The sequence below is a fragment of the Lipotes vexillifer genome, unplaced genomic scaffold, assembly GCF_000442215.2.
Source record: "Lipotes vexillifer unplaced genomic scaffold, Lipotes_vexillifer_v1.1 scaffold1068, whole genome shotgun sequence".
Taxonomy (NCBI): Eukaryota; Metazoa; Chordata; class Mammalia; order Artiodactyla; family Lipotidae; genus Lipotes; species Lipotes vexillifer.
In genome coordinates, this window is record NW_006789049.1 from 405,846 (window position 1) to 427,845 (window position 22,000).

The 22,000-nt window shown below is 42.9% G+C and overlaps 1 protein-coding gene across 1 annotated transcript in view; it reads right to left on the reverse strand.

Annotated features, from left to right (window-relative positions):
- The window catches only part of SH3RF2 (SH3 domain containing ring finger 2), a 125,213-nt gene that overhangs the window by 4,300 nt on the left and 98,913 nt on the right, over positions 1-22,000 (reverse strand). The window contains exons 5-7 of the mRNA XM_007462397.1: positions 10,872-10,963; positions 9,156-9,326; positions 2,266-2,498 (exon numbers count right to left, since the gene is read on the reverse strand). Coding sequence (XP_007462459.1) covers positions 2,266-2,498; positions 9,156-9,326; positions 10,872-10,963 — 496 coding nt within the window. The remainder of the gene's footprint in view (positions 1-2,265; positions 2,499-9,155; positions 9,327-10,871; positions 10,964-22,000) is intronic.

A 22,000-nucleotide genomic window follows, 5' to 3' on the forward strand; every position in this document is an offset into this window, starting at 1 on the left:
TTTTTTTTTTTTTTTTTTTTAACTGAGATAGTCCTCCCTCAGTAAAAGGAAGCCATTCCTTCCCCTCAAATTCTCTGGAAGACAGGAGATCCCCGCCCTTTGAGCATATGTCCTGTGGGTGACCTGGAGAATAATAGAGAGCTCATTGTGCTCTGTGGGGGGCAGTGGGAGAGACACCCTGAGAAGCATTGTGGGCTATTTCTTCATAAGGGTCTCCCAGAATTTAGAGCTAGAGGTGACATCCAGCAGAGGTGTTAGTTCTTTGTGACACTCCATGGACACGTGTGTGAATCAAAGTCATCTGTGTCCAGCACAGAAGGCCTGAGCCAAGGCCATGTTCTGTGTCATGAGTCTTTATCAAGCCGGGTGTGAACGTGAAGAACAGATGCTCACTGTCACACCGCTGGCGTTCTCAGCTGCCACCGGCAACCCAGCCACCGCTTACACAAGTCTGACCTTGCAATGTCAATGTCTGTTTTGCCACTGATAGCCCTGTGAGATGCACACAGTCAATTCTCTGTCATTTGTCTTTGCTTTGGGGAGATTGATAGCTTGACCATCCTCACCTTGGGAAAAGGGAGAGAGAGGAAACCTCTGGGACCTAGGAAGGTCAAAGCCACACTAGGCAGACCTGTCCTTAGGCTCTTGGAAATGGGTGACAAATCAGTTTACCGCCTTATGTACTTATCTTGTCAGGTTCCTAATTTCCAAGAGCTTTAATGCTTTCTTATTACAGGTACATATAATGCAAGCGTCAAAACTCCAAGCCGATCAAGATCTACACAAAGATAGAGAGGGAGTGTCCGAAGGGAAGTGTGAACAATTGCCGAGGGGCTGTTCTCCTCGGTATTCAAAAGTGGTCTAGACTATGTGATCATTTCAACGCAAGTGAAGTGAATTACATTCACATTCTGGAGGGACCCAACATGATCTGCTTAGCTGCAGTAGTAATATTGATACTGATAAAATGCTATACTATAAAAATAGCTAACATTTCTTGAGAGCTTATTATGTGCCAGGCACTGGGCCATTAGTGTTAAATGAATTATTTAATGCCCTGATGAGGTAGGTACTATTTTTATTTTCATTTTGCAAATGAGAAAACTGAAGGCCGAAGAGGTCAGTAACTTGTCCAAGGCTGTTGTGGTGGGATAACTTATTGCACGTGTGTTTTGTGGGGAGAAGGTAGAGGAGAGGGTGAGGAGGAAGGCACCGTTGGCTAGAATTAAGAAGCAACAGTGGTGGGATTGGTGGTCAAGCAGATGATCAGAAAGTACTGAGAAAGGGTAGAACTAAGATAATTGCTTTAATTGTCTTGGGGCACCAATTGCTTTAATGTCTGTGTGGCATATGGTCCCTCATGTGAATCTTTTGCTCTGACTAGTACTGTATTTTCACCTTTAATCATTTTTTAAGATAGCAGGAGGGATGGCAGAGCCCAGTTTAAGTCAGGGGATGTAGAACAAATCAAGTTGACTTTGCTTGGCTTGTTTTCTTCTAGAGAGGTGTACGAATATAGAGGCTTGATGTTTTATAGAACGATGGGTTTCAACCACTTTTTGAGAACCCCTGAAAATGAAGCCTTACACAGAAATTCAATATATTAGGAGATAAAAGCATGGCTTTGAAGATGAAGGAGCTATGTAATTGCCATGTGTGCAATGTGGATGTTATATAAAAATAAAACCAAGGTGCAGAACAGTGTACTAAGATTACAAGGTATGTATGTACATGGACGAGAATTTGGGACTGCGGGGGGAAGGCTATGAAGGAGACATTTGTACAATATAATGTACTTTTGTACAATATAATTTTTTTACCTTGTGCATATATTAGTTAAACAAAGTGGGATTCAGGGGCTCTTAGCAATGACTCCTCTTTTCCTCTTCCCGTTTCCCTTTTGGCACCTCCTGAGGGGTTCCGTGGAGCACAGTTTAAGAAGCATTGATCCAGCAAGTGCTTTAGTTGTCCTGTCTTAATAAGAACCAGCATCCACCTTGGCCATGCTCTAATTACATGTTGGCACTCAAGGCTGGTATCATCCCAATCAGTCAGCGTGTGTGTATGAAGTGACTGAGGGCAGGGACCTTGAGTCCATTTGGCTTCATCTGATAAAACAACGCAGTATTTGGGAAGTGTAAAGCAACCTTCACAGAGGCTTGTTTTAAAGCCAAGATCCTTGTTTTTGCAAAAAGCACTCTGTTTGCCAGTGTGAGATCCCCCCATCCCCTAGCTCTAGGCACATACCTCTCTGCCACCACTTACTCTTTCTCATGCTGCTCCGCCCCTTGCGGAGGGAGCCCTGCCCCAGGGTCCCCAGACCGGCCAGGTTCCGCACGGGGTTGACTATGGCCGTGGGCACGAAGACGGACTTGAAGGGCTGGCTCTGCCGGGGATCACCTTCTGAAATGCTGCCTTGGGAGGACACAGAGGAGGTGGATAACGTCCACGTGGCGTAGAGAGCAGAGCTCCGGGAATCTGGAACACTAGATGTCTTTCTGGTTGTGCAAATTTTTTTTTTTTTTTTTTTTTTTTTTGTGAAAGAGAAGGAATAGAGAAAGAAAAGGTTCAGTCAAGAGTCCTGTTTTAAAAAAATGATCAGCTCCCAACTGTATAGCACATGTGGTCCCTCCTCATCGTGTTCCTACCCATACATACATACATACATATATATATGTTTATACTTGTCTTCATCACAGGCTTAACTATGGAGGCCTCAGCTTCCACACCTGGATAACTGTGTGGGCATGCTGAGGGAGGGGAGAGGGTCTCATACTGAGGCCTGGTGGAACTAGAAGACTTGAATATCATCTTTCACTCCAGCTCTGATCACTCTTCACCCCGTGTCCCTTCAGCCCTCAGTTCAGAGCACAAGATCTTGTATGTGTTCATTTCGCTTTGCAGGGGCGATTTCTTGTTCTTTCAGTGACTTTCCCACTAGATCCTAAACTTTTTGAAGGCAGAGATTTTATATGACTTGTTTTATAGCCTCTGTGTTCTGCACATATTGTTTATTAATAAATGTTTGTTGAATGGCTGCCATGATGCTTTTAGCACTGAAGCCAGTCATTTTGTCTGACACATAGTAAGCACTTACTGTATACCCACTGTAACACCCAGCATTGGCCAAACACTTTGCCCACATCATCTCATAGGTTCTTCTCGACAGCCTTCTGAGGTAGGTACTATTAGTGCTACTGTTTTGTAGGTTAAAAAATAGAGATTTACTGTTACTTGTCTAAGCAATTAATAGATCTGAGATTTGAACCCAGGTCCAGGCTGGCCCCTCGCTCTACCACTAAGCTACCTACCTTCGAGCTAGTTAGAGCATTCATCATTTGGAAAACCCTGCATCCTACTTGAAAATTAACAAACTAAAGGAGCTGGTAGGCCCTACACATGCCTCCGTAAGACCTAATTCTTCAGCCTCAGGCTCTGATTTTTAAGAACAGTGTTAATATTTTGTAAAACACCAATCTCCTGTCCATGTTTCCGGCCTGCAACTCCCTGAACCCCATGGGGAATGGTGTCATTTTACATGCCCTTCTTGCCCTTTTACCATCCTGCCGCAACATCACAGCCCCTACCGAGTAGTCCATGAATCCCCTTGTCACTCTGTTGATTAAATAACCCCTGCTAATTCCCTGGAGATAACCAGTTCAACCAAGGCCCCGGCACAGAGATGCCCTCCACGTATTTTCCTTCCTGTCAATGCCTCCAGGTTTCTCTTTAGGTAATTTCCCCTTATTTCTCCTTTTCTCTCCTTGTTTTGCTTTTAAAAAGTACATGTAGTTTAATATTGAGCCACCAGTATTGTACAAGATGGGAAAGGCATCATGTAATGCAGCCAACTCTGCCCAGGAAGCATATGCAGCCAAACACGCTGGGAACTGATGCTTGCAGAGAGGGGCTTCTGTCCACAGCCTTCAGCCTGCTTCTGGCCCCTGGGGATGCAGTCAGTGAGGCGGAGTGGGCTGTACACCAGGAAGAGCTCAGACTACGTTCTGGAGATGAAGGCTGGGCTGGAGAGAACTCCCCAGCACTGGCTTGCCTGGCAGAGTCTGCATCTACCTGTTTTTTTCTTATAAATTTATTTATTTATTTGTGGCTGCACTGGGTCTTCGTTGCTCTGTGTGGGCTTTCTCTGGTTGCAGCGAGCGGGGTCTGCTATTCGTTGCACTGCGTGGGCTTCTCATTGCGGTGGCTTCTCTTGTTGCAGAGCACGGGCTCTAGGAGTGTGGGCTTCAGTAGTTGTGGCACGTGGGCTCAGTAGCTGTGGCTCGCAGGCTCTCGAGCGCAGGCTCAGTGGTTGTGGCGCATGGGCTTACTTGCTCTGCGGCATGTGGGATCTTTCTGGACCAGGGCTCGAACCTGTGTCCCCTGCATTGGCAGGTGGATTCCTAACCACTGCACCACCAGGGAAGCCTCTACCTGTGTTTTAAACAAAGGCCTCAAACTGTTGGATGCTGCAAAATGGACTGGCAACAGGAAAGACAGGTTCCAAATTTGTTGCCAGCAGCAGAAGCAGCAGCAGCAGCCTGGACAGAATACAGTTAATGAGGCCCAAACCGGCCTAATTCCAGCAGTCCCTTCTTTGGACAACTGTATACAGACCAAGGTGCAACTTCATTTTCTGGACCGAGCATGAGGCCGGATTCCAGAAACTCCTAAATCTCAAGTCCCCCATCCAACACTGAGTCCCTCTATGTCTTTTGGCAAAAAGCTCAGCACTTACCCAGCATGTTCTTCTAGCATCAAAGCACTTTGCAAACATATATTCATTAATCTCCATGACACCCCAGACCTGCAGATATTATGATCCCTGTTCTCTAGATGGAGAGACTGAAAGACATTCTGGGTTTAAGTGGGAGGTGTGTGTGTTGCCTCTGATTTGCTCCGCTGGGCTGCTTTGAGTGTGCAGGTCCCTGTGTCCCCTTTTCTACCTGAGATATGAGCCCTTAAGAACTTGCGCTGTATTTGAAAGGGACATGACACACAGCGGCTCTATCCTGCTCAGCACTGTCAGTAACCTCCTGGTAAGGCAAAAGCTTGGGCCATGACAATCTTTATATAGTTCTTTGTAGAAAGTTAAAGGAAAGTGAATGGTGGCCCTCGTGTCACTTTTCTCCACCCCTTAGGCATCAGGATGGCATATGTGTCCAGTGAAGGTTGCCAGAAAGAGAAATATCCTGGCTTATTGGGCAGAAGGGCATTTAATGGGAGGATAGGAGGGAGCGGAAAGAGCTTGGAAACAGGATCCAAGGGAGGCTGCTGATTGGAGGTGGGAAGTCTGATCAGGTGCTGCTCCTTGAGTCCCCGCCATGAATGGCCTTCAACTCTGTCCACATTCTCTCCTCCCTTGTTCCTTCCTTGTTCATGTTTCCAAGTCCCAAGAGGCTGAGCCTGTCCCTCACCTGTGGTGATGAGTTGAGGAGGTTGGGGATGAGGGGAAGGGGGAGAGGGAGGAGGAGGGGGAGGGGAGGGGGAGGAGTTGGCTTCTGCAGCCTCTGAAAAGGGAGGAAACTTATGCCTCTACCGAGACTGTGCATGGAAGAGGAAACCAAAGGGATGTAGGTGCTGTTAGGAAGGGCTTGAATGAAAACGTGACAAGTGTTCTGTACCACCTGAGCCAGGGGATAACTCTGGGATACGGGAACTAGGTCGTGGTGGCAGATATTTAGTTGTGGTTGGCACAGCTGGACAGGCTGGTGGCACCATCGAGCACAGAGGGCTGGAGCTTTACACAGCATAGCAGCCTTTCCTCTCTCAGTAGGAAAGGACTTTCCTCTCCCACTCGGTAGGAAAAACTCAGCTGACAAAGCATGGCATCATTCAGCCCTGAGAAGCGGGAGGAATTAAACCTCCCAGAGTGGGAAGGGTTGTTAAGAACGAGGGTGAGCTGCCCCCAGATAGACAAACTGAGCATGTCATCTGCGTCCAAGATTTTGGGGATGGGAACTTTCTCTGCATCTGAGAGGCTGTCAAGGAAAACACATACACACAGAAAGCATTGATCTGCTGTCACCTAATAGCCCTCAGGAGATTATACTGTGACAGGGACTTTCCTTTTTAGAAATGCTGGCTCCCTAGAAGCAAACACGCACATCAGCATAAGTAGCATCTCAGTATATGCACATATGCAGGTTTCTATGAGCTCGGGGTGGGGATGGACTCATGGCAAACTATGCTGGTGCTGAAACTCCATCCACTGCCTAACACGCGGCCATCATGGAGCGGGTGAGTCTAGATGCTCATGACTCGCCCAAGAACAGATCTAACTTGGAGAAAAGCCAAGAAGGAGAGAAGGGGAAGCTGGAGCCTTGAAGTACACTGGAATGGAGTCCTACATGCATTCTAGTTAGGGTGACCTTACGTCCAGGTTTTCCTGGGAGAGTCTCAGTTTACACCTGCTCTCTTGGTAGAGTGTCCCTCTTTTATCTCAAAAGCATCCTAGTTTGGATGGTAAGTTATATGGTCACTCTTCTTTTAATGTTTTTTTCATGGAATATCCAGGACTTTGGGCTAAGGCCTGATGCATAAGCAAATTCCCCAGTAGTAGAGATGGTCCCTAGAGGGTTCATGATAAGATTCCATGGAAGACTGTTCATGAGTTAGGGTAGGTCCTTGCTCTTCGTTGTCACTTCTGGACCATGCTCCCACTCTTCTCAAGACTTCCCAGCTTGGGTTCACATGATTGGACTCCACCACCTACCACCCTGCCGTGTTGGAGCCATCCTTTCCCCTCTTTCCTTGAGGAATTGAGCTCCTGGATCACTGTCTTTCTCTCCACCTCAATGGATCCTATCATGATGATCTCATCTAGTCTTAGGGCTTTAAATACCATCTCAAGGCTGGACCTCTTTCTTAAATGCTAGACGTGTATACTCAACTGCTTACCAATGTCTTTACTAGGAATACTAAGGCATCTGAGACCTAATCTTCTATGAACCAAGCTTTTGCTTCCCCCCAACACCCCAAAACCTGTTTGTTCCTCTTTTGGTTTTCAACTCCATCTCAGTAAAAGGCAACTCTGTCTTCCAGTTACTCAAAGCAAAAAAAAGTGGACTCACCATGAATCCTCTCTTCTTTTACACCCAGGATTTGATTTGTCAGAAAATCCTGTTGTCTCTACCTTCAGAATATACCGAGAATCTAACCACTGCTCCCTCCCTCCACAGCTAGCGCCTTGGTTCATTTCACCGTCACCCCCTTCCCCAACTGGATTATTACAATATCTGCTTAACTAGTCTCTCTGCTTCAAGCTTTTCCTATCTATAGTTTACTTTCAACCCAGCAACTAGAGGGATTCTGATTACAACATAAGTTAGATCATGTCATGCTTCTGCTCGAAGCCCTATAATACGGTTAAAGCCAAATTCCTCATGACGACCGAGGAAATTCTGTGTGATCTGAATCCCTGTTACCATTCTGACCTCATCACCTACTAGCCCCCTCTCACTTCCCTAACCCAGTCCTATTGGCCTTCATGTCAGGCGTGCTCCTCCCTCAGGGCCTTTGTTCTGTACTTGCTGTTCCTTGGGCCTGGAACACACCTCCCTCATTTCTTCATTCTACCTTCTTACCGCTCAGTAAGGCCATCTCTGACCAAGCTATTAACATTGTAATCACCCCCACGCAAATTCTATCCGCCTTTCCTGACTTCTTTTTTCTTCTTAGACCTTATCATTAGCACGCCACATATATTACTTATATGTCTTGTTTATTGTCTGTCTGTCCCACTAGAATGTAAGCTCCACTGGGCGAGGATATTGTGTCTTTTATTCACTGGTGTTTCTCCAGTATCTAAAAAGGTGCTCAATACATATTTGTTGAATAAATGAATTAAAGCATCAGTTGTAGACATCCTCAGTTTGCCTTTGGAGATGTTGCAGTTTTCTAACAAATTCCAAGAACCTTCCATTTGAAAGGAGTAACTATGATCCTCTATTCCAGTTTTCTGGCATGTGAGGAAATCTTTTTGCCTGGATCTGTTGGAATCCACATTTTGTCTGTAGTCTTTCTAGAAAGGGGATCCACCACCTCACCAGCCAGACTGATTAGAAAAATCTATGGGTTAGAAAGTGCAGTCTTTTATTGAACCAGAACCTTCTAAGTTGTATTCACTGGTTCACGGTCTCCTCATGGAACAAATCTACTTCCTGGTCTACACATTCTGTTATGGTCCCTGTGACCCTTGTCTTCTGCAACTCAAATAATCTTACTTTCTTTATAGGTTTCTCCAGTGATGTAGTTTCTGTCTCCTCACCATTGCTGCCCTCCGCTGGACACACTGCCCCGCCTACATGAAAGTCCCCAAAACTGGCCATATATGACTCTAGCTCTGACCCCCGTAGAGTACAATGGGATTATCCCTTTCCTTGGAGTTATGACTCTCTGATATGTCATAAAGACAGAGTGTATGTGTAGTGATGGTCTTGCTACCTTGTGACAGGCTTTGCCTGGACTTATGGGGGTGGGGGTAGGAGGAACCATGGATAGTTTTGGGGTCTGTGTGTAGTTGTGGTCATATGAGGTGGCTGGACAAACTGTATGCCAGTGAAATTGATGAATGTGCCAGAGAATGAAAAAGATTGAGAAAAGCTGTCTGGGAAGAAGATCTTCAGGGTAACTAGCATGTGACCTGGGGTGTGGATGGATGGGTAGTGGTCTGAGTCACAAAAACCCTGCCTAATGGCCCAGCATCCTGGGAAGTCTCCCAAGGTGCTCCAAGAGGTCTTCTGATCATTGTGTTTTAGCATTGTGACATGATTGTGAAGTGTCAGGGTGCAGGGTGTGAGGTGCGATTTGGGGGGGGGATTATATAGTAGAAAACCTGAAATCTAGTTCTTGAGCAGACTGATTAACTCTGCACATCAATTTCCTCATCTGTAAAATAACATCTACCTTAAACGAGATTCTTGAGCATAGCCAATAAGTTAAGAGATGCAAAAGTGCTTGTAAAATGTGGAGAGCTATTTAAAAGATAACTATTCTGCTATTTTTTTTTAAGTTAAGTGTTAGGAGGGTACTAGAGCAAAAGCTGTTTCTTGGCCCTTACTCTGAAAGGGCATTGAGTCCTTCAGAGATTCAACCCACAGATGGCCCCTGGCCTAGGCGACCGGACCCTCTGATGCCTGAGATTGGAGAGGACCCACCTGAAAATGGGGATGACATAGTTGTTGGGGAAGATGCCGACTCGCCCGGTCACCAAGGAGACACCCCTGAGCCAGCCATCCTGGTACTTCCCCAGGACCCTGATGCCCTCTCCCTTCTGCAGGTCCAGTTCGTCGGGTCCATGGGCTGAGTAGGAGTGCAGGGCTACAAACCTGGGGAGACACAAGGAACTGGTAAAGGAAGCTGGTGAGCGGAGGGCATGGAACCAGTGAAGGGTGAAGCGAGAGGAAAACTCAGAGCCCACCTGCCCGGTGTTTAGCAACAACACCTTTTAAGAACTGAAAGCTCACTATGTGAGGCAGATGAAAGTGGTGGAGCCTGGTTGAAGTAGCAGTGGAGGGGCCCAGATCCCTGCCCCCACCTCCTTCCTGCTCCTCCACAGAGTGCCCCACAGCTGCAAATCACTCATTTAGGTCACATCAGCACTTTGACAATGGGGAAACTGGTCTAGAATAGAGAAAGGAGTTGGTGACCAGGAATCGGTGGCAGAGCTGGGTCTCAAACCTGGAAGTGATGGTTCTATCTAGGATGCTTTTCCACACTGCTTAGAGTATCCCCCAAGACAATGGTCACAGGCATCAACGTTCAGGGAACTGAGGGGTCAGCAGAGAAACCTCTCTGATCCACTCCCTCTCCTGAGGGTAGGGACATGTCTGACCCCCAGGAATGGCCCGAGGAGCTTAGCTTAATGTAGGCCGGAGGCGGACATGGGAAAATGGGAGGAGGGTGTTAATTTCAGTGTTTGGCACGCAGTGGAATACTGGCTGCATGTTGGCATGGAGGAGGATGGGCTTGAAACATGGTAGAAATGTTCTCGGGTTAGAGCAGTGACTTGCCTCTCTGAAGTCCACACAGGAGTTGGGCAGGTAACATCTGGGTATGAGCCAGGGGGTGAAGACCCTGGGGAATAGTGAGGCTGTGGAGTCAGGAGAATAACTGCCTGACTAAAGGCATTAAAAATAACTCACTTTGGGGCTTCCCTGGTGGCACAGTGGTTGAGAGTCCGCCTGCCGACGCAGGGGACACAGATTCGTGTCCTGGTCCGGGAGGATCCCATGTGCCGCGGAGCGGCTGGGCCCATGAGCCGTGGCCGCTGAGCCTGTGCGTCTGGAGCCTGTGCTCCGCAACAGGAGAGGCCACAACAGTGAGAAGCCCACATACCGCAAAAAAAACAAAAACAAAAACAAAAAAAACCTACTTTGGCTTGCCAGGTTCGGGGTTACCAGTGTATGGCCTCAGGCTGGCTGTTAGGAAGTCCTTCTAGACTCTATGGACTGTGAGACACTGAAAGGTTTTATCAGAAGGGCTAGGAGAGTGTTCTCATCTGCAAGGTTCCTTTCCCATCTAAAATGCTATATTTATTTCTTGCTGATTACTAGAGCAACATCTATTGATGACCTAGCATTGTGAATCTAAAGGAAGACAATAGAAATTGCTCAGTACCTAAGCTTCCTGTAATGTTTTGGTATATAATCTTCCAGTCTCTTTCTACTTTTGTAAAATAATGAGCCAGGATGATGTGGTTTGGTAATTTGTGTTTTTCACCATTATTCCCTTTGGAGGTTGTAAAAGAAGGGGAGCTGTTATCTCTCTGGATGTGTTGGTTGGGGACGGGGGATGCTTGATGGCAGAGGGATGGCAAAGATGACCCCTCTATGCCAGGACCGGGAGTGGAGGGTTGAGCTGTTTTTACTCACATGTTAGCTGAGAGGTGTTGCTGGGAGCCGGGCAGACTGATGATGGCCGTGGATTGTCCTGGGGAGGCAGGTGCAGGGTGATAAGTGCTGACCTACACAGACAGAAAAGCCAGGCAGAACCAATGAACATCACCAGCCAGGCCCACAGCAGAGGCAGCCTGACGCAACCAAAAACCAAGGGCCACGCCTGGCACCACCCAGCATGTGTCTTCTCTGTGGTTTGGGGCTGTAGGCAGAGCTGAGTCGTGGTAGATTGGTTTATCGTTTGCTGGGGTGGCATGCCAGGGTCACAATCCAAAAGACTGCTCAGAGAGGGCAGAGGAGAAGACCTATCTAGTTTACAGTCAACAGGGTACTGCCAGGATCCTCGATCTCTTCCCTGGGCCCTTCCCTACCCATCTCCCACTGCACTCACCTCCCTCTATGAAAACCTATTCTCATAAAATGATACAATGGCTAATACTGAGAACTTAACACTCGCCAGGCAGTTTTAAGAGCTTTACAAGTATCAGTTAATTTAATCCTTATTAAAGGGACTATTATCATCCCTATTTTTGGATGAGAAACTGAGGGAAAGAAAAGTTACCTAACTAGTATGACACAAACTTTTAAACCAGGTTCTCTAGGTCCTGAGCCCACACTATCAGTATTAACACACACACACACACACACACACACACACACAGACACTCACACTCACACTCACACACACACACCAGTTTACCCAGTGACTTAAGGAAGGTAAATCTGTATCCTCTTTACTTTTCCAGGATGAAAGAGAGAGCAATAATGCTAAAAGTATCTGGAAACTGCCTATTATCCTGGCACCTTGCCTGTTGTCTAACATCTTACCTTGCTCATTTCCTTCTTGGCATATATCATAGGCTGTGATTGTTTCCTTGATTAGTTACTGACCATCCCCCATCACTAGACTGTAAGTTCCATGAGGGCAGGGACTATGTCTTGTTCATCATTGTATTTCTTATGTGCCCAATATGTACTTGTAGCTTAAAGAATGAATAAATGAACAAAAAGATCTTTCTACCCAGTCCACAAAGGACTAATGAAACCTCAACCATCTCTGTGCCATCCAGAGTAAATACATTCAGTCTGTCTTCAGTTGTTGACTCATAAGCGATGGTAGCTACATATGTGTGCCTTTTTAGGACTATGCTTTTGTGGGTATAACTATTATTTGCATATGTGTGTTTGGGCAGTTGCTAATCCATTACCGAGTACATGTATCTCTGGTTCTTTCTACAATTGCGAATGCTTTTCCAGAACCCATGACAATTGTATGTACATGTATGATGGCACTGGTCTATTGTATGTCTGATTATGTTCACGTATGTGGGTCTGTGGATTGATAAGCATGTATACTCTGTGTGATTATATGTATGTATCGTTGTAAATGTCTATCTGGAATTCTGTGTGTAGGTATGTAAACACTAGAGGTGTGTGCAAATATGCGTGGGTATAGTTTTGTGTGTGTGCCGATGACTGTGTAAATGTATGTATGGCTGCATATGTATGTGTGACATTTCAATCCAGGTATAGGATCAGAAAACTATTCTAGTCAGATAGTAACAAGTGTTGGCAAGAATGTAGAGAAATCAAAACCCTCATACAGTATTGGTGGAAACATTAAATGGTTCAGGCCCTTTGGAAAATAGTTTTGCTGTTCCTCAAATGACTAAACATAGAATTACCATATGACCCAGTAAGTCCAATACCCAAGAGAGATGAAAACATATGTCCACACTAAAGCTTGTGCATGAACTTTACAGCAACATTATTTATAATAGACAAAAGGTGGAAATAACCCAAATGTCCAATGACTAATGAATGAATAAACAAAATGTGGTATATCCATACAGTGGAATATTATTCGACCATAAAAGAAATGAAGTATTGATATATGCCAGAACATGGATAAGCCTTGAAAACATTATGCTAATTTAAAGGAATCAGACACAAAAAACATTACATAATTCCATTTATATGAAATGACCAGAAGAGGCAAATCTATATAGAAAGTAGATTAGTGGTTTCCAGGGGCTGGGGATATAGGGGGATATAGGAATAATAGTTAAGGGTACAGGGTTTCTTTTTGAGGTGATGACATATTGAAAATGGTTGCACATATCTGTGAATATATTAAAAACCACTGACTTGTACATCTTAAATGGCTTAAATGTATGTTATGTGAAATATATTTTAATAAGCTTTAAAAAAGATGGCAAAAAGCATATGATCATCTCAGTAGATGTAGTAAAAGCATTTGATAAAATTCAACATCCATTTATGTTAAAAACTCTCCAGAAATCAGGCAAAGAGGGAACATACCTCAACACAGTAAGGGCCATATATGGCAAACCCACAGCTAACATCGTACTCAATGATGAAAAGTTGAAAGCATTTCCTCTAAGATCAGGAACAAGACAAGGATGTCCACTTTCACCATTTATATTCAACATAATTTTGGAAGTCCTAGCCATGGCAATCAGAGAAGAAAAAGAAAGAAAAGGAATCCAAATTGGAAAGGAAGAAGTAAAACTGCTCGTTTGCAAATGACATGATACTATGAGTAGAAAATCCTCAAGACACCACCAGAAAAACTACTAGAGCTCATCAATGAATTTGGTAAAGTTGCAGGATATGAAATTAATATACAGAAATCTGTTGCATTTCTATACACTAACAATGAAAGATCAGAAAGAGAAATTAACAAAACAATCCCATTTACCACAGCATCAAAAAGAATAAAATACCTAGGAATAAACCTACCTAAGGAGGCAAAAGACCTGTACTCTGAAAACTATGACGCTGATGAAACAAATCAAAGATGACACAAATAGATGGAAAGATATATTGTGTTCTTGGATTAGAAGAATCAATATTGTTAAAATGACCATACCACCCAAGGCAATCTACAGCTTCATTGCAATCCCTCTCAAAATACCAATGGCATTTTTCACAGAACTGGAACAAATAATTTTAAAATTTGTGTGGAAACACAAAAGACCCCGAATAGCCAAAACAATCTTGAGAAAGAAGAACAGAGCTGAAGGAATGACACTCCTTGACTTCAGACTATACTACAAACGTATAGTCATCAAAACAGTATTGTACTGGCACAAAAACGGACACACAGATCAGTGGAACAGGATAGAGAGCACAGAAATAAACCCACACACTTATGTTCAATTAATCTATGACAAAGGAGACAAGACTATGCAATGGAGAAAAGACAGTCTCTCTTCAATAAGTGATGCTGGGAAAACTGGACAGCTACCTATAAAAGAAAGGGGGCTTCCCTGGTGGCGCAGTGGTTGAGAGTCTGCCTGCCGATGCAGGGGACACGGGTTCGTGCCCCGGTCCGGGAAGATCCCACATGCTGCGGAGCGGCTGGGCCCATGAGCCATGGCCACTGAGCCTGCGCATCCAGAGCCTGTGCTCCGCAACGGGAGAGGCCACAGCAGTGAGAGGCCCGTGTACCGCAGGAAAAAAAAAAAAAACATATAAAAGAAAGAAATTAGAACATTCTCTAATACTATGTAGAAAAATAAACTCTAAATGGATTAAAGACCTAAATGTAAGACTGGATACTATAAAACTCCCTAGAGGAAAACATAGGCAGAACACTCTTTGACATAAATTGTAGCAATAGTTTTTTGGATCTGTCTCCTAAAGTAAAGGAGATAAAAGCAAAAATAAACAAATGGGACCTAATTAACTTAAAAGCTTTTGCACAGCAAATGTAGCCATTGACAAAATGAAAAGACAACCTACTGAATGACAGAAGATATTTGCAAATGATATGACCAATAAGGGATTACTATCCAACATATGTAAACAGTTCATACAACTCAACATCAAAAGAACAACTGATTAAAAATGGGCAGAAGGTCTAAATAGATATGTTTCCAAAGAGGAAATGCAGATGGCCAAGAGGCACGTGAAAAGATGCTCAACATTGCTAATCATCAGGGAAATGCAAAACAGAACCACAATGAGATATCACCTCACACCTGTGAGAATGGTTATCATCAAAAAGGACACAAATAACAAATGTTGGTGAGGATGTGGAGAAAAGTAAACCTCTGTACACTGTTGGTGGGAGCCACTGTGGAAAACAGTATGGAGGTTTATCAAAAAAATAAAAATAGAACATATGACCCAGCAATTAAACTCCTGGGTATATGTCCAGAACAAACAAACAAAAAAACAACAAAAAACACTAATCTGAAAAGATACATGCACTCCTGACCTAGAAGAACTTGACCAACAAGTAGAAGCCTGTGCTCTGCAATGGGAGAGCCTGTGCTCTGCAACGGGAGAGGCCACAACAGTGAGAAGCCCGGGTACCGCAAAAAAAAAAAGAAATGAAGACAGCATAAGAGACGTCTGGGACAACATTAAATTCAACAACATTCGCAGTATAGGGGTCCCATAAGGAGAAGAGAGAGAGAAAGTACCTGAGAAAGTATTTGAAGAGATTATAGTCAAAAACTTCCCTAACGTGGGAAAGGAAATAGACACCCAAGTCCAGGAAGCACAGAGAGTTCCATACAGGATAAACACGATGAGAAACATGCCGAGACACATAATAATCAAATTGACAAAAATTAAAGACAAAAATAAATTATTGAAATCACCAAGGGAAAAACAACAAATAACATACAAGGGAATTCCCATAGGGTTAACAGCTGATTTCTCAGCAGAAACTCTACAAGCCAGAAGGGAGTGGCATGATATACTTAAAGTGATGAAAGGGAAGAATCTACAACTAAGATTACTCTACCTGGCAAGGATCTCATTCAGATTCAACGGAGAAATCAAAATCTTTACAGACAAGCAAAAGCTAAGAGAATTCAGCACCACCAAACCAGCTCTACAGCAAATGCTAAAGGAACTTCTCTAAGTGGGAAACACAAGAGACGAAAAGGACCTACAAAAACAAACCCAAAACAATTAAGAAAATGGTCATAGGAACATACATATCGATAATTACCTTAAACGTGAATGGATTAAATGCTCCAACCAAAAGGCACAGCCTTGCTGAATGGATAAAAGAAACAAGACCCATATATATGCTGTCTACAAGAGACCCACTTCAGACCTAGGGACACATACAGACTGAAAATGAGGGGATGGAAAAAGATATTCAATGCAAATGGAAATCAAAAGAAAGCTGGAATAGCAATACTCATATCAGATAAAATAGACTTTAAAATAAAGAATGTTACAAGAGACAAGGAAGGACACTACATAATGATCAAGGGATCAGTCCAAGAAGAAGATATAACAATTTTAGATATATATGCACCCAACATAGGAGCACCTCAATACATAAGGCAACTACTAACAGCTCTAAAAGAGGATATTGACAGTAACACAGTAATAGTGGGGGAGTTTATCACCTCGCTTACATCAGTGGACAGATCATCCAAAATGAAAATAAGTAAGGAAAGAGAAGCTTTAAATGACACAATAGACCAGATAGATTTAATTGATATTTATAGGACATTCCATCCAAAAACAGCAGATTACACTTTCTTCTCAAGTGAGCATGGAACATTCTCCAGGATAGATCACATCTTGGGTCACAAATCAAGCCTCAGTAAATTTAAGAAAACTGAAATCATATCAAGCATCTTTTCTGACCACAACGCCATGAGGTTAGAAATGAATTATATGGAAAAAACTGTAAAAAACACAAACACATGGAGGCTAAACAATACGTTACTAAGTAACCAAGAGATCACTGAAGAAACCAAAGAGGAAATCAAAAAATACTTAGAGACAAATGACAATGAAAACACGATGATCCAAAACCTATGGGATGCAGCAAAAGCAGTTCTAAGAGGGAACTTTATAGCTATACAAGCCTACGTCAAGAAGGGAGAAAAATCTCAAATAAGCAATCTAACCTTACACCTAAAGGAACTAAAGAAGAATAAACAAAACCCAAGTTAGCAGAAGGAAAGAAATCATAAAGATCAGAGCAGAAATAAATGAAATAGAAACAAAGAAAACAACAGCAACAATCAATAAAACTAAAAGCTGGTTCTTTGAGAAGATAAGCAAAATGGATAAACCGTTAGCCAGACTCATCAAGAAAAAGAGGGAGAGGACTCAAATCAATAAAATTAAAAACGAAAAAGGAGAAGTTACAACAGACACCGCAGAAATACAAAGCATCCTAAGCAACTACTACAAGCAACTCTATGCCAATAAAATGGACAACCTGGAAGAAATGGACAAATTCCTAGAAAGGTATAACCTTCCAAGACTGAACCAGTAAGAAATAGAAAATATGAACAGACCAGTCACAAGTAATGGAATTAAAACTGTGATTAAAAATTTTCCAACAAACAAAAGTCCAGGACCAGATGGCTTCACAGGTGAATTCTATCAAACATTTAGAGAAGAGCTGACATCCATCCTGCTCAAACTCTTCCAAAAAATTGCAGAGGAAGGAACACTTCCAAACTCATTCTATGAGGCCACTATCACCCTGATACCAAAACCAGACAAAGATACTACAAAAAAAGAAAATTACAGACCAACGTCACTGATGAATATAGATACAAAAATCCTGAACAAATTACTAGCAACAGAATCCAAAAACACATTAAAAGGATCATACACAATGATCAAGTGGGATTTATCCCAGGGATGCAAGTATTCTTCCATATACGCAAATCAATCAATGTGATACACCATATTAAGAAATTGAAGAAGAAAAACCATATGATCATCTCAGTAGATGCAGAAAAAGCTCTTGATAAAATTCAACACCCATTTATGATAAAAACTCTCCAGACTGGGCCCGTGTACCACAACTGCAAAGCCTGTGTTCTGGAGCCTGTGGGCCACAACTGCTGAGCCCGTGTGCCACCACTACTGAAGTCTGCACACCTGGAGCCTGTGCTCCGCGGCAGGAGAGGCCACCACAGTGGGAGGACTGCATGCCACAAAGAGGGGTGGCCCGTGCTCGCCGCTTCTGGAGGGAGCCTGCGCACAGCAGCGAAGATGCAACGCAGCCAAAAAAATAACTAAATAAATATTTTTAAAAATGGTTAAAAAAAAAAAAACTCTCCAGAAAGTGGGCATAGAGGGAACCTACCTCAACATAATAAAGGCCACATATGACAAACCCCAGCGAACATCATTCTCAGTGGTGAAAAACTGAAAGCATTTCCTCTAAGATCAGTAGCAAGACAAGGATGTCCACTCTCACCACTATTATTCAACATAGTTTTGGAAGTCCTAGCCACAGCAATCAGAGAAGAAAAAGAAATAAAAGGAATACAAATTGGAAAAGAAGAAGTAAAGCTGTCACTGTTTGCAGATGACGTGATACTATACATAGAGAATCCTAAAGATGCCACCAGAAAACTACTAGAGCTAATCAATGAATTTGGTAAACTTGCAGGATACAAAATTAATGCACATAAATCTCCTGTATTCCTATATACTAATGATGAAAAATCTGAAAGAGAAATTAAGGAAACACTCCCATTTACCACTGCAACAAAAAGAATAAAATACCTAGGAATAAACCTACCTAGGGAGACAAAAGACCTGTATGCAGAAAACTATAAGATACTGATGAAAGAAATTAAAGATGATACCGACAGATGGAGAGATATACCATGTTCTTGGATTGGAAGAAGCAATATGGTGCAAATGACTCTACTACCCAAAGCAATCTACAGGTTCAATGCAATCCCTATCAAACTACCAATGGCATTTTTTACGGAACTAGAACAAAAAAATCTTAAAATGTTTATGGAGGCACATAAGACCCCGAATAGCCAAAGCAGTCTTGAGGGAAAAAAGTGGAGCTGGAGGAATCAGACTCCCCTGACTTCAACTATACTACAAAGCTACAGTAATCAAGACAATATGTTACTGGCACAAAAACTGAAATATAGATCAATGGAACAAGATAGAAAGCCCAGAGATAAACCCACTCACCTATGGTCAGCTAATCTATGACAAAGGAGGCAAGGATATACAATGGAGAAAAGACAGTCTCTTCAGTAGGTGGTGCTGGGAAAACTGGACAGCTCCATGTAAAAGAATGAAATTAGAACACTCCCTAACACTATACATAAAAATAAACTCAAAATGGATTAGAGACCTAAATGTAAGACTGGACACTGTAGAACTCTTAGAGGAAAACATAGGAAGGACACTCTGTGACATAAACCACAGGAAGATATTTTTTGATCCTTCTCCTAGAGTAATGGAAATAAAAACAAAAATAAACAAATGGGACCTAATGAAACTTAAAAGCTTTTGCACAGCAAAGGAAACCATAAACAAGACAAAAAGATAATCCTCAGAATGGGAGAAAATATTTGCAAATAAATCAAGGGACAAAGGATTAATCTCCAGAATATATAAACAGCTCATACAGCTCAATATTAAAAAAAACAAACAACCCAATTCAAAAGTGGGCCAAAGATCTACACAGATATTTCTGCAAGGAAGACATACACATGGCCAAGAAGCACATGAAAAGTTGCTCAACGTTAGTAATGATTAGAGAAATGCAAATCAAAAGTACAATGAGGTATTACCTCACACCAGTTAGAATGGGCATTATCAGAAAATCTACAAACAACAAATGCTGGAGAGGGTGTGGAGAAAAGGGAACCCTCTTGCACTGTTGGTGGGAATGTAAATTGATACAACCACTATGGAGAACAGTATGGAGGTTCCTTAAAAAACTAAAATTAGAATTACCATATGGCCCAGCACTCCCACTACTGGGCATATACCCAGAGAAAACCATAATTCAAAGAGACACATGCACCCCAATGTTCATTGCAGCACTGTTTACAATAGCCAGGTCACGGAAGCAACCTAAATGTCCATCAACAGGCGAATGGATAAAGAAGATGTGGTACATATATAGAATGGAATATTACTCAGCCATAAAAAAGAATGAAATTGGGTCATTTGCTGAGATGTGGATAGATCTAGTGACTGTCATACAGAGTGAAGTAAGTCAAAAAGAAAAACAAATATTGTATATTAACTCATATATATATGTGGAACCTAGAAAAATTGTATAGATGAACTGGTTTGCAGGGCAGAAATTGAGACACAGATGTAGAGAACAAATGTATGGACACCAAGGGAGGAAGAGGCAGGGGGGTGGGAGTGGTGGTGTGATGAATTGGGAGATTGGGATTGACATGTATACACTGATGTGTATAAAATTGATGACTAATAAGAACCTGTTGTATAAAAAAATAAAATTAAATTCAAAAATTAAAAAAGAAAAGATACATGCACTCCAATGCTTACAGCAGCATTATTTACGATTGCCAAGATATGGAAGCAACTTAAGTATCCATCAAGAGATGAATGGATAAAGAAGATGTGGTATATTGATACAATGGAATACTACTCAGCCATAAAAAAGAACAAAATTTTGCCATTTGCAGCAACATGGATGGACTTGGAGGGCATTATGCTAAGCGAAATAAGTCAGACAGAGGAAGACAAATACTGTATGATATCACTTATATGTGGAATCTAAAAAATGCAGCAAACAAGTAAATATAACAAAAACAGAGCAGACTCACAGATATGAAGAATAAACTAGTCGTTACCAGTGGGGAGAGGCGGGAGGGACAATATAGGGGTGGGGAAGTGGGAGCTACAAACTATTGTGTATAAGATAGGCTACAAGGATGTATTTACAACATGGGGAATATAGCCAATATTTAGTAATAACTGTAAATGGAGTGTGACCTTTAAAAATTGTATTTAAAAAAACCCCCGAAGACTATTCCATGGTTATCCATCTGAAGGCCTCTAACACTGCATAAAGTGCTCTGAGCTTTGCAATCAAATACTTTCATACTGGTTTCCTTAAACAAGCTGCTGGCTTTGGGCTAGGATCTCCTTCCCCGCAACTGGGCAAGATAAAACCCTGCTGGGATTGGGAGATGTGCCAAGGGAGGACCTTGTTGTGTGAACAACTAATCTTATGTTTGTGTAGGCTGTTGGATCACTGATTAAGCAGGATGAACCTCACTTAACACCTGTGACTTTCCAGTGTTATGTTTGAGTAAAAAGCCCTGCCATCCGTAAACACTATTAATCACTTAGGGAGGAGGAAGATGCCAGCATGCAAAAAAGTCATCCCTTCGTTATACCAGGCCTTTTACCTCTCTAGGTCTTTGACTGGAGAGGGGGTCTTTCCCCCTCTTTGGAACATGGGACCCTGCCAGAACTGAAATCACTGGGCTTGTGATGGAGTTCCTTCTAATGTGGAATGGGAAACGAGGACAGATTCTCAGATTTTGAGGTGTCTGAGAGGAGAAGGAAGAATACAAATGGAGAAGGAGGAGGAGGGAGAGAGGGAGATAGTGGACAGCTCTGAAAGTTGGGGAGAGACTCAGAAATGAGACTGAAACACAGTGGGAGAAAGAGGTAGATCCAGAGGGACAGAGGAAAGAAGAAGAAAAGGGAGATTAAGAAAAGGCTGGGGAAACTCATAACCCATTCAGAAGACAAATAACCCAATTAAAAAGTGGGCAAAAGACATCACAGAAGAAGATATATTGAGTGGCCAGTAAGTACATGAAAAAGTGCTCAACATCAACAATTATCGAGAAAATACAAATTAAAACCACCATGAGATACCATATACACCTATAAGAATGGCTAAAGTTAAAAACTGACCATACCAAGTGGTGGTGAGGATATGGAGCAACTAGAATTCTTTTTTTTTTTCTTTTTTTTGCGGTACGTGGGCCTCTCACTGTTAGGGCCTCTCCTGTTGCGGAGCACAGGCTCTGGATGCGCAGGCTTAGCGGCCATGGCTCACGGGTCCAGCCGCTCCGCAGCATGTGGGATCCTCCCGGACCGGGGCACGAACCCGCGTCCCCTGCATCGGCAGGCGGACTCCCAACCACTGCACCACCAGGGAAGCCCTAGAATTCTTATATGTTGCTGATGGAGATGTAAAATGGTGCCACCACACAGGACAACAAGTTGACCGTTTTAAATAAAGTGAAATATACACTTACCACTCTACTCAGCATCCTACTCACAAGTTTTTACCTAAGAGAAATGTAAACTTATGTCCGTACAAGGAC